This window comes from Microtus pennsylvanicus, chromosome 20, assembly GCF_037038515.1.
Source record: "Microtus pennsylvanicus isolate mMicPen1 chromosome 20, mMicPen1.hap1, whole genome shotgun sequence".
Classification (NCBI taxonomy): Eukaryota; Metazoa; Chordata; class Mammalia; order Rodentia; family Cricetidae; genus Microtus; species Microtus pennsylvanicus.
In genome coordinates this window covers 23377541-23389323 of record NC_134598.1, presented here as the reverse complement: position 1 = coordinate 23389323, position 11783 = coordinate 23377541, and the positions used below count along the sequence as shown (strand labels likewise).

The window sequence follows — 11783 nt, the reverse complement described above, 5'->3', positions numbered from 1 at the left end:
CAGATGGGCTTTGTAAAGCTTCAATTTTTGTCATATGATTTTTATTTTCCAAGCACGGATTTGGAGTGGGCAGTGAAATTTAAAAAGACTATTTCGTATTGTCTTGTGACTGCGCGTATGCCACGGGAAGCTAAGTACAGAAGAAGGCCGAGATAAAATCTGTATGAACTTCAGGAGTTTGGGCCAGAATAAAACACTCTCTCACAACTTGTATCCACAGATCTTTTCTGATGTGGCCCATGCTACGAAGAAAATGGAAACTCTCACTCTTAAAGGAACTTAAGAAATAAAGTGTTATCTCTCTGGCTGAGGTCAGAGTTGCTTGTGACCTTAGAGCTGGAAGCAATGGAAAAATCATGTTGGGTTTCAATATGCGACTCACGTGGAAGTTTTTACCAAGACATAAATGCACATATGATTTGGATGATCTCATATGAAATATAAAGGTGTTACAATATAGTAGAAAACCAGACAGATCTTGCTTGAAACTTCTCATGCAGAGTGCTAAAGATATTGCATACATCATATCCCATACCATATAAAACACACAGTGTTTCCCAAATGTTTAGCTGCTTTGTTCTCAATCACACTAAAGTCATTGGAGTTTATTTGGCCTCCAATAGTCACAGAAAACAAAGCACTAGAATTCATTTTCAGAGATTTGGAAGAGGGAACAATCCCACTGAAACTATCAGTAAAGGATTATTAAAATGTAAAAACACACACACATGCACATTTTATAATGAAACTGATTCTCTGGGGCAAAATAATAGAAAGTTAAGTGAAGTTTTTGTTTGTTTGTTTGTCTTGTTCTTTTGTTGTTGTTTTTTTTCTATTTGGAGCCACACCACCCAGCTCCCAAATAAATGCATAGAGACTTATTCTTACTTATGAATCCCAGTCAGAGTTTGACTTATACCTAGTCAGCCTAACTTAAATTATCCCATCTCTTTAGCTACATTTTGTCTCTTGGCTTTTTACCTTTCTCTTTTCTATATATCTTTCTTTTTTTTTCCATGCCTGGCTGTGTGACTAGGTGGCTGGTCCTTGGCGTCCTTCTCTTCTCTCTCTCTCTCTCTCTCTCTCTCTCTCTCTCTCTCTCTCTCTCTCTCTCTGTCTCCTTTTTTATCACTTCTCCCTCTTCTTGTTTTCCTTTAACCTAGATTTCCCCTTCTATTTATTTTTGCTGCCTGCTTGCTCTGCCTATTTCTCCCTCCTGCCTAGCTATTGGCAGCTTAGCTCTTCATTAGATCAGTCAGGTGTTTTAGGCAAACAAAGTCACACAGCTTTACAGAGTTAAACAAATGCAACATAAATGAACGCAACATACTTTTGCATCATTTAAACAAATATTCCACTCATAAACAAATCTTAAACTAATATTCCATAACACTTCAGTAATGAGAACATAGAATATATAAAAGAGAATAATTAAGAACAAAGAAAATCTATCAAGTAAAATAACCAAATGCAGCATCGATAAGTTTGTCTATCCCAGAAACAATAATAAAATTAATTTACTTCAACTATAAAAATTGACATTTATGGCTCAATATCATGCTGATTATAGATTTCATAAACTAAGATCTGAAAAAAATTAGTAAAATGTTAAGTCAAATGATATTTACTTGTTAATATAATGCGAAACATTTAACAATGTATATAATAGTAGTCATATGTTAAACATTCTGTGTACATATTGTATCTATACATTTTGTAAAGATATATTAAATTTTTACGTGAAATTTAGTGGATATATTGGTGGAAGTAATATGACAGTAAGGAACAGTGAAGTAATCAAAATTATTAATAACTATTTGTAAAATAAACTGGTAAATTCATGAAAGTTACATCTCAAATTATTATGATGTTTACAATTTAAATCCTTGATGTTCTCTTTTATGTCTGCCTTACTTTATATTTCTAAATCAGTAACATCTTTAAATTTTGTTACATTTATTTATTTTGTATATGCATATATGTTTGCATGTATTTGTGCCAGCAACATGCTAAAGCATACATGTGGAGATCAGAGGACAATATGAGGATGATGTCCTGTCTTCCACCATGTGGGGTCCTAGGAACCAAATCAGATCTTTAGGCTTGGCAGAAAACCTGCTTATCCGTTGGACCATCTTCCTGATACACAATATTATCTTTTAAAACTTTCTCTAATTCTTGTAATTTGGGTGAAAACACACTTAAATTCTACCCTCTTGGCAAAAAAAATAATATGGGCACAACTCATTAAGTTTAAAGTTTCATCTAGGCATATAGAAGAATTTTTTTTTCTGGCATTTCTTCATCAATCTTTGTTTACATAACTTTCTTCATAACAGTCTTTACTAGAATGGTCTTTCTTCGTCTATACTTAATTCTGTCACCAATTGTATCATATGCTCAGTTGCTAAGTCAACTTATCTGATTAATTGCCATTTTCCTCCACTGGAATTATCAGCTCCTCTTTGTAGTGAAATATTTGTTTAACTATTCAAAGACTGTTGCATTTGTTTAATTGTGCAAAAATCTGTTGCATTTGGCTATGCTGCAGAATATTTGTTTAACCATGTAAGGATATGCTGCATATGTTTAGTTACGTAAAGATGCATTTCTGTTTTACCTTACCTGCCTAAGGCACCCGATTAATCTAAGAAAAAACTGAATGGTCAATAGCGAGGAAGAGGTGTAGATGGAACTTCCAGGCAGGAAGAGTAAGTAGGAGGAGGAATTTAGGTTCAAGGAAGAAAAAAATGGTGACAACAGGGAGCAGCCAGCCAGACCTGGAGGAAGCAGGAAAGTAGAGCATACAGAAAAATAAAAAAAAAAAGTAAGACGTTCTGGGACAAAATACAGAAAAATAAAACCAGATTAAATTAATTTAAAATAGCTAGTGGGACAAACCTAAACTAAGCCCCAGCATTCATAATTAATAATAAGTCCTCATTTCTTTATTTAGGAGGTGGTTGATGGCCCAGAGAAAATGCCAATTGGGACAGTTATTAGCACAGACATTGTTACAAAATGCATCATTAATAACTCTGTTTAGAATTATTCCTTTTCCAGCAAACTTCCAGTGAAGAAGTTTATAATATACACAAGTCTTCCCATCTATTCTTTACTCTTCGTTATTCTAAAATGTGACTTTCCAACTTGGTGGTGTTGGTGCATGCCTATATTCCCAGCAGACTGGAGGCCGAGGAAGGCGAACCTCTGAGTCCCAGGCCAGCCTGGTGTATGGAGTGAGTTCCAGGGAAGTCAAAGCTTCAATGAGAAACCCCATCACAAAAATAATAAATAAATAAATAAACAAATAAATAGCATACACTATAAAATATGATATCTGTCCATACAAATCTATATTTTCAGAGAAGGGACAAGTGGCATAATTGCCTTTTAGTTATCATAAGTCCTTAACCAGTATGACCTTAGAGATATTTGATACCCTTGAAGATGAACATTTGGTAATTTAACATTTATTGTTTCTACAGTCAGAATGTTTGAAAATACTTCCCTTCAATCCCATCACATATCATTCACTAAGTTTTTCCATGTTTTCTACTTTTCTTCCTATTTTCGCAGAGACCACTTTGCTCTCTTGTCTTTACCAAGAGTTTATGTCCAACCCTTGACTGTTGTGTGTGTCTCCATATTTATTCTTTCTCAAGTTGGTTTTTTGAACTAATGCTATTTGTCTCCCTGTTTGGTCTCTCTTAAACTATTACAGTATTCTTATCATTTCCTGCTTAAATAAAATTATAGAGAATTTTACTATATTGATGTCTTAGTTATTTAGGGTTTCTGTTGATGTGAAGAGACACTGTGACTACAGCAACTCTTGTAAAGAAAACATTTAATTTTGCTGGCTCACTGAGAGTTTCAGAGGTTCAGCCCATTATCATCCTGGTGGTGAGAATGGCAGCCTTCTGCAGAAGTCGCTGAGAATCTTACATCTGCAGGCAACAGGAAGTCAACCGAGACACTGGGCAGTACCTAGCATAGCAAACCTCAAAGCCCACCAGCCACAGTGACACACTTCTTCCAACAAGACCACACCCACTCCAACAAAGACCACTTCCTAATAATGCCATTACCTATAAGATTATGGGGGACAATTACATTCAAATTCCCACAATTAGTTAGTCCATTAGTTGTGTTAATCAGGTGATATTATTTTTATCTAGTCTGTGATATATTAAATTGGAACATCAAAAACAAAAATGTTCCCTACAGTAATATTAGAATATGAGAGAAGAATAGAGCAGTAGAGATAAAACAAAGCTGTCCGTTAAAAGTACTAATGCATGATACTATGGAAATGAGTAGGATCTTAGAATTTACAAGGTAGTCTCTAGTTACCATTAACACACATGAGTCCTGTTATATTGACTTGTAATAGTGTCTCACAGTCTCTGCTGACATTGCCACCTGTTCTATAGCTTCTGAAATCTCAGTTCCCATACATTTGGCTAGTTAGAACATCTCAATATTATGTATTTGAGCAACGAGTCAGAAGCTCACCAACTAGTGATGTCCAGCAGATTTTCCCACTTTCCTCCACTTAAGCTACTCTCACAGGACAGAGGTGGACAGACAGAATTGTAGACATTTGGCATCAGTTGAGATGGACTGTTCATATGTTCAGGATCATAACAATTTCCATGCTAAGCTGCAAAAATATGAACACTGAAGGAAGGTGCTTGAGTTAAATACTAGGTTATAGTACAAAAGTCTTATTTTATAAATAAGGAAAATGATGCTTTTTTATTTGAAATTGATCATCCTGTCTCTGTTCACAAAATGCAACAAGATCCCAAGATTAATATGTACAACTGGGATGTTAATTACTCAAAATTCAGCATGCATATATTAGCAAATAAAGAGGTTCAGTTGTGAGTTTAGCAGGAAGCGACAAACTTTTAGGACAATGCAAGTATACAGTTTATTACAAACTGGTATCCACTGACAGTTTTTGAAGGATCTAGGAAAATTGTTTTAATTTAAAAATGTCAACCAGTTATGATATGTTTAATAACAATTCTACATTCTTTTAACTTATGCTAATCAAATATTTCAATTTAGTCCATACCTGTCATTGAATGCCTGCTAGAAATGAGGCAATAAATATACAAATTGTTCATAAGCAAACCTCATAGTTAAGAAATAGAAAAATAGAGAAGAAATATTATGATGTTTGTATTTCTCTATGAAATGAGCTTTAGTCACAATAGCTAGAGAAGAGTAGCAGATAGCAAAACAAGCACTCAAACATATTAGATATTCTGAGACCTCGAAAAAAAGAGTACTATGTTATGTAAATATATTATCAAATTATATATATATATTCTATTATTAAAATTGTCTATCAAATAACATGTGGTAAATATAAATTTTTACATTTTACTTCGGTATGATTTTTTCTATGTATTTAATGGACTTGGGATTTTTTTAAAGAATGATTATAACAGAATTATTATTTGAAAAGCACACATTTTAAATACAATAACATACCAGAAAAATACAGCCCCATGTATAAAAACCTGTATTATTGATTTCTCGACATCACTTTTATAGAAAATGACCATTTTAGATTTCTGATTACAACTATTATGCTCACTGAGGCCTCGCTGAATTGGTTTTACATGTGAGAAATATTAAAACTCTGTAGAGAAGTTACTGCATTATAGATAATCCATTGGTTAAATGAGCTTTTAAACCAATTGACTAAAGTGGAAGCCACAAGAAATAGGATTGCAGATTGAATCTTTTCAAAGAAACTGCTCCCTATTGACTTGGGCTTAAAGAACCTGATACTTCTGTTTTATTTCCAAGACTGTAGTTAGTATTCCAAAACTGGACTTGACTATTTTATTATTAGGCTTTTTCACAGGGAAGTCAAACTGTGACTTCTTCACCACTGCCAGGGCCTTTTTGAGTATTATGTTAAGTGTTAAATGTGAGTATTTCATCCAGCTGCCTCCTGTTAGACCCTAATTCCATCCTTAGCCTTGTCAGAGGTCACCAGGTTCTCAAATAATGCATTTCATCGGAAGAAAAAACCAAAGCAGAGCATCAGGGGTTCAGGGACAGCAACAGACACACAGCAGAGCTGGGCATGTAAAAATTCTTACTGGACTTTAAATCCTTGGCATTTGAAATTGCTTTAAATACTTTTTAAATTCGTTGGAACTAAATTTACTTCATCAGATGTTCATAGTTGCTTCACATTGCTCTCTTTACTGGATAGATTTGGGAATTAAAATTCCAGATATTACTCATGATGGAAAATACTCAAAATAACCTGGTTTTCAAACTTGCTACCTTAACATTTTTTGTTGTTGTTATTTTAAAACTCTTTTGTTGTATTTTGGCATTAGGTCTCATAATCTGGACCAAACTGGCCTTGAATTCATGACAATCTTAGCCTCATGAATGATGTGATTACACTCATGAACCACTATGTCTGGATTTTAACTCTCTTCTACTTAATGCATTATTATGTGTATTTTAATCCCTACATTTATTTATATTGGACATTTGTCTATTTCAGTGAAAGTAGACATTTGCAGATACAGAAGCTTTTGAAATATTAAACTTTAAAAATTATATCCGTTGAATATCCCAATGCAGGGGACTAAAACAAAACTAAACAACTCCTTCCAAATTTCTAGTTGTTGTTAAATGGCTGTGTTTTCTAGGACTGGTAGTGAATGCAAAGCTAATAAACATATATTAGCACTCTGTGCTTTAGGACAGTCTTGGGCAGGTCACTACCTATTGGTTTTCTGTTTAGACAGGTGTTGGGAACACTACTACTGCAGAGATTATTACTATGTCTCCTGCTCCTTGCATTTCTAGTCTAGAAATTATGTTTATTTATAAGAGACTTGCAAAGATATTACTTCTACTGCTAAATTTGAATGACGTCAACAGAAAGTACGAAGAAATATACATCTCTGAAGCTATTATAACGTAAGTTAAAGGTATTGTTCTACATGAGGATCAATGGCTTTCAAAAGAAACAGGACAATCATAATTGCAAGAAGAGGAAAATTGAATTAGATAGTCAAAACTTATAATGAAATAATAAAGTACAAAAAACAAAAAATTGAAAGAAAAACTCTCTTAACGGGGAATTTGAAACCAATATTTGACTACCATATTCTCATTAACAAATGTTATGATTCTCAGAATTCTTTTTTTTATTATTTTTAATGTTTTAACAAATAGTTTAATGTGGATTTATTAATAAATATATAATTGCCTATTTACTTGTTTGAAAATATAATAATCCATTTTTTGTGTGAAATGGGAAATTAATCTTGAGAAACATATACAATCTGTTCTACTCATTATCATCTAAGCATACCATGAGCTAATATGCCCTCTGTTGTTCTGCTTCTTTCTGGGACATAAACCAGCCAATCCCCATCTTAGTTAAACTCTGAACAATTTTATTTCATCAAAGTGGGAGCCTAGCTTGTTTGGATGCTCACCTTCCTGGAACTGGATGGAGGGGGGAGGACTTTGAACTCCCCGCAGGGCATAGAATCCAGACCTCTCTTCAGACTCAAGAGGGAGGGGGAATGGAGTGGGGGAGGGGGAGAGGAGTGGGGGGGAGAGAGAAATGGGGAGGGGGGAGAGAAGTGGGGGAGGGGGAGAGGAGTGGGAGGAGGGAGAGGGAAATGGGAGGGGATGAGGCGGAAATTTTTTCAACAAAAAAATTAAAAAACAAAATAAATAGCTCTTCCTGTAAGCGGCCAGAGGTGACCCGTGAAGATGGTTCGCTACTCTCTTGACCCAGAAAACCCCACAAAATCATGCAAATCGAGAGGATCAAACCTTCGGGTTCACTTTAAGAACACCCGTGAAACGGCCCAGGCCATCAAGGGTATGCATATCCGAAAAGCCACCAAGTATCTGAAAGATGTCACTTTGAAGAAGCAGTGTGTGCCATTCCGACAGTACAATGGTGGAGTCGGTAGGTGCGCCCAGGCCAAACAGTGGGGCTGGACACAGGGTCGGTGGCCAAAAAAGAGTGCAGAATTTTTGCTGCACATGCTGAAAAATGCAGAGAGCAATGCTGAACTGAAGGGTTTAGATGTGGACTCGCTGGTCATTGAGCACATCCAGGTGAACAAAGCACCTAAGATGTGCCGACGAACTTACAGAGCTCATGGCCGGATTAACCCATACATGAGCTCCCCTTGCCACATCGAGATGATCCTCACTGAAAAGGAACAGATTGTTCCAAAGCCAGAAGAGGAGGTTGCACAGAAGAAAAAGATATCCCAGAAGAAACTGAAGAAACAAAAACTTATGGCACGTGAATAAATTCAACATGAAATAAATGCAGATAAAAGTAAAAATAAATAAATAAATAACGCTGTAACTACACTTCTATTTCTATTCTTTCCATTTCTTCTTTCCAACAGAACAGTATGATGAAAACATACATTGCAACAGAACACTATTCACTCAAAACCTGTTCAGTGCTTTGCTGATCACTCAGAGGAAAATGAAAAATCCTAGAACTGCCAAAGATGTCTTGAGAGCCTACATTTTTCTGCATCCTCTAAAAGCATTCACACCTGTTACTCCCTTATTAGAATCTTTGCCCCATCTCTGCAGAACACTCACTTTCTTAAGACTCACGCTTAAATACCATTTTCCCGTTGAGGTCTTTCAGGACATCCCAAGTGAAGAGACAATCCCATTTACTCATATTACTACCTTTTGTCCATCCTCCTAGTTCATCATCTATTTTTCCTCAGAGAATTTCACTCTGTAGCATTCTACACGTCTTGCTATTGTTGTTCATTGGGGTTTTCCTTTAGGCTGTAAAAAACTACTCACAATGCTTCCCTTTATGATTGACTACTGTCTCCCAAGTACCTAATGCAGAGTTTGGAATGAATTAGGGAATTAATGACCAGGTTTTGGTCATTAAAATCTTTGGCAATGTTGTCTCAAACAGTAAGGAGGAATGCCACACCTGAACTTCAGTGACTTAATGCTCTCTCTTTGCATCCATGGTAAGTTTCTCCTGAAATGTTCATCTCAACTCCATATATGAGTTCTTTGTATCAGTCTCCATCCATTGACTACTTTCCAGATTTTCTCTACTATTTGACCTCTAGTCCCACATGTTAGTTGAACTGATGCAGACTAGTGTGGTTATAAAGGATAGTTTTAAGAGAGAGTGTGTTCCTGGAGACACATAGAACATGAAAAGTAGGAGAATACCATGTCAAATTCTGGATAAATTTTGTGTGGTTCTAGTGCGTGTTTGTGCATGTGTGGTTGTGTTAATGATAGCCAATGAATTCAGCAATTTTACAGAATTTCTTTACATACACATCCCTCACATCACCCTCACAACATACACACTAAATTGACATTGGTATTTTATAATATTCCATTCCCTAAGAAGAGGCATAGTTATGGAGGTTAGTGTTAAGGCCAAGTTGACATCATGTTTTATGCACTGGCTTACTTATTGGCCAGAGTTTCTTTTTTCTTTTTTCTTTCATGGAGACCTGAGCTTAGAGGTGACTCTAATGGAATATAATAGAACACATACAGAGAGTACTCAACCATTTTACAACATGTATATTGAACACCTTCTCCGTCCAAAGGCAATGAAGCTAAAAAGAAGGATACAGAGTTGTGGGTTCTAGTAAACGTTTGAACCTTGAATAGGAAGAGAAAACTAACGCACAAGTCAAATCATTGTCACCGACTTCGGAAACAAATTGTGATCCTGGATAGAGACAATTAGAATTAAAAGGAGAAACAATGAATCAAAGATGCAAAGAAATGAAAAACATCTCGAGCACCTTTTAAGCCCCGCTGTGTACCAGGTGCTGCGCGTGTGCTTCATCACTTAATCATCATAGAGACCATATGGCGGCGGAGTTATGGCACTGTTTTTATAGGGAAGGAAATTGTTTTGAGGTCCTTCCAACAAGCATTTTTCAATCTTACAGCAATCAATTTTTTTACAATAAATTTGTATAGCGACGTTGGCAAAATGTCTCTGGCTGTAGGTACAATATCATTGCTGTCTACCCTGAATAAAGTCAAAATTCTAATTGCAGAGGTTGTTCACAAGATAATCAAGTATAATTTCATTTTAATGTTGACATACTGACAGAACCAAGCCTACTTTGTGAGGAAGCAAGAAAAGTTCACCCATAAATATAGGTCCTAATGGCATTTTTTAGAGATGGTATGTCTGTATTAAATATTTAAGAATGATATGGGGTGAAAGTTCCTTCTAGGAAGAAGAAGCTGGAAGAACAAAATCAGAGAGTTTTGAATCTGTGGGATATTTTTATTGGTGAAAGTCGTAACGGTTAGAGCAATGAAACTCCCAAATAAACACAGGCTCACATATTCTAGAAGTAAATTTTGCTCGTACTCTATATCAATTATTTTGATTTCACATAATTTCTTTGTAAATCGGTGATTCTTGAACCCAGATACCTTTATTTTATATATGTAGCATCAACAATGAGGCTTCCATTGTGTCTAAGATTTTAAGCATTGGCCTGGCAGAAGGGGAGAATATGGTTATTTGCCTGTAGTAGGCTTGCTTTCAGACACCAATTCCTGACCTAGTTGACTTCCCTTCCAATGTTCTATGATACAGCTAAGTGGTCACAAATATACTATGTGCATATTATATCTTTTGCTGGAAAGAAAAGAAATATTTATTTTCAAGTAAGGGTTTCTCTGTGTAACAGCCCTAGTTGGCTTTAAACTCACTGAGTTCTACCTGCCTTTGCCTCTTGAGTCCTGGGATTAAAGGTGTGCACCACCACAGCTTGGCAGAATTTTTTTTTAATGTTAGATGGTAAGAAGCACGGTGAGCCTGATATCCTAAATAGAAAGTTGAAATCTGAATATAGCTATGCTAGTAGGATGCAAATCACCGATGAAAAGTGGGAAGTTCCATTTCATTGTGTACAATGAACAGAGGGAAAGCCATTGGTAACATAAGCATTTCTAGCTTCAGTGAATAAAGAAATTGCCTTACTGCCAGCTAAGGAATGGAACAGAAGAAGGTATCTTTACCCTGAGAAGCATGATAATTCTGTGAATTATTTTTTAACATAAATATGAAAAGCTAAGGGACATTGTTGGTATAAACCAGAATCTTGAGTGATGTGGTAGGAGGATTCTGCACATGGTCCTAAAAAGTGAAAGGCTTTTCAGGTACGATTAAAGGTTGAGATGGGAAGACTATCTTGTATTTTTAGGTAGTCTTGATGAAATTGCATAGGTCTTCATTGGAGAGTTTAACAGAAGAATTAGAAACAAAGAGAGGGGACAAGGATGGAAATACAGAACACAAGGGAGAGCAACGATAAAGGGCAAGTAGCAAAAGTTGGGGGAGGAAAGAAATAAACTCTGTGCTATAACCTTGAGAAGGAAAAAAAAAAGTTTTTGTAAAATTTTTACTTCCACTCAATATTGGTTTGTTACCTCCAAAATTGTATGATATTTATTTTCACTTTAAACCACTATGTTTATGAATTTTACAGCAATAATAATGGAAACTAATGCAGAGGTATGTATTTCCTTAATACAAAAAAAGTATATGTAGAAAAATAACTTTACGAAAGTGTTTTATATTTTCTATATTATCAACAATAAGTAAGCAAGATGACTCCTACTTTGAAACAGTTTAAGTAATTTAGAAATATGCAATTCTGTTGGAAAGTATATTTCTTAAATTCTACAATTACAAGAAATGTGCAAACTCTAATTTAAAAATAGAC

The 11783-nt window shown here is 35.4% G+C and overlaps 1 protein-coding gene across 1 annotated transcript; it reads left to right on the top strand.

Moving 5' to 3' along the window:
* The first annotated feature begins 7746 nt into the window (after positions 1-7746).
* On the top strand, positions 7747-8364 carry LOC142838643 (large ribosomal subunit protein uL22-like). Its single transcript, XM_075954192.1, has one exon. The coding sequence runs from the start codon at positions 7777-7779 to the stop codon at positions 8329-8331; it is 555 nt and encodes a 184-aa protein (XP_075810307.1). The 5' UTR covers positions 7747-7776; the 3' UTR covers positions 8332-8364.
* The last annotated feature ends 3419 nt before the right edge of the window (positions 8365-11783 follow it).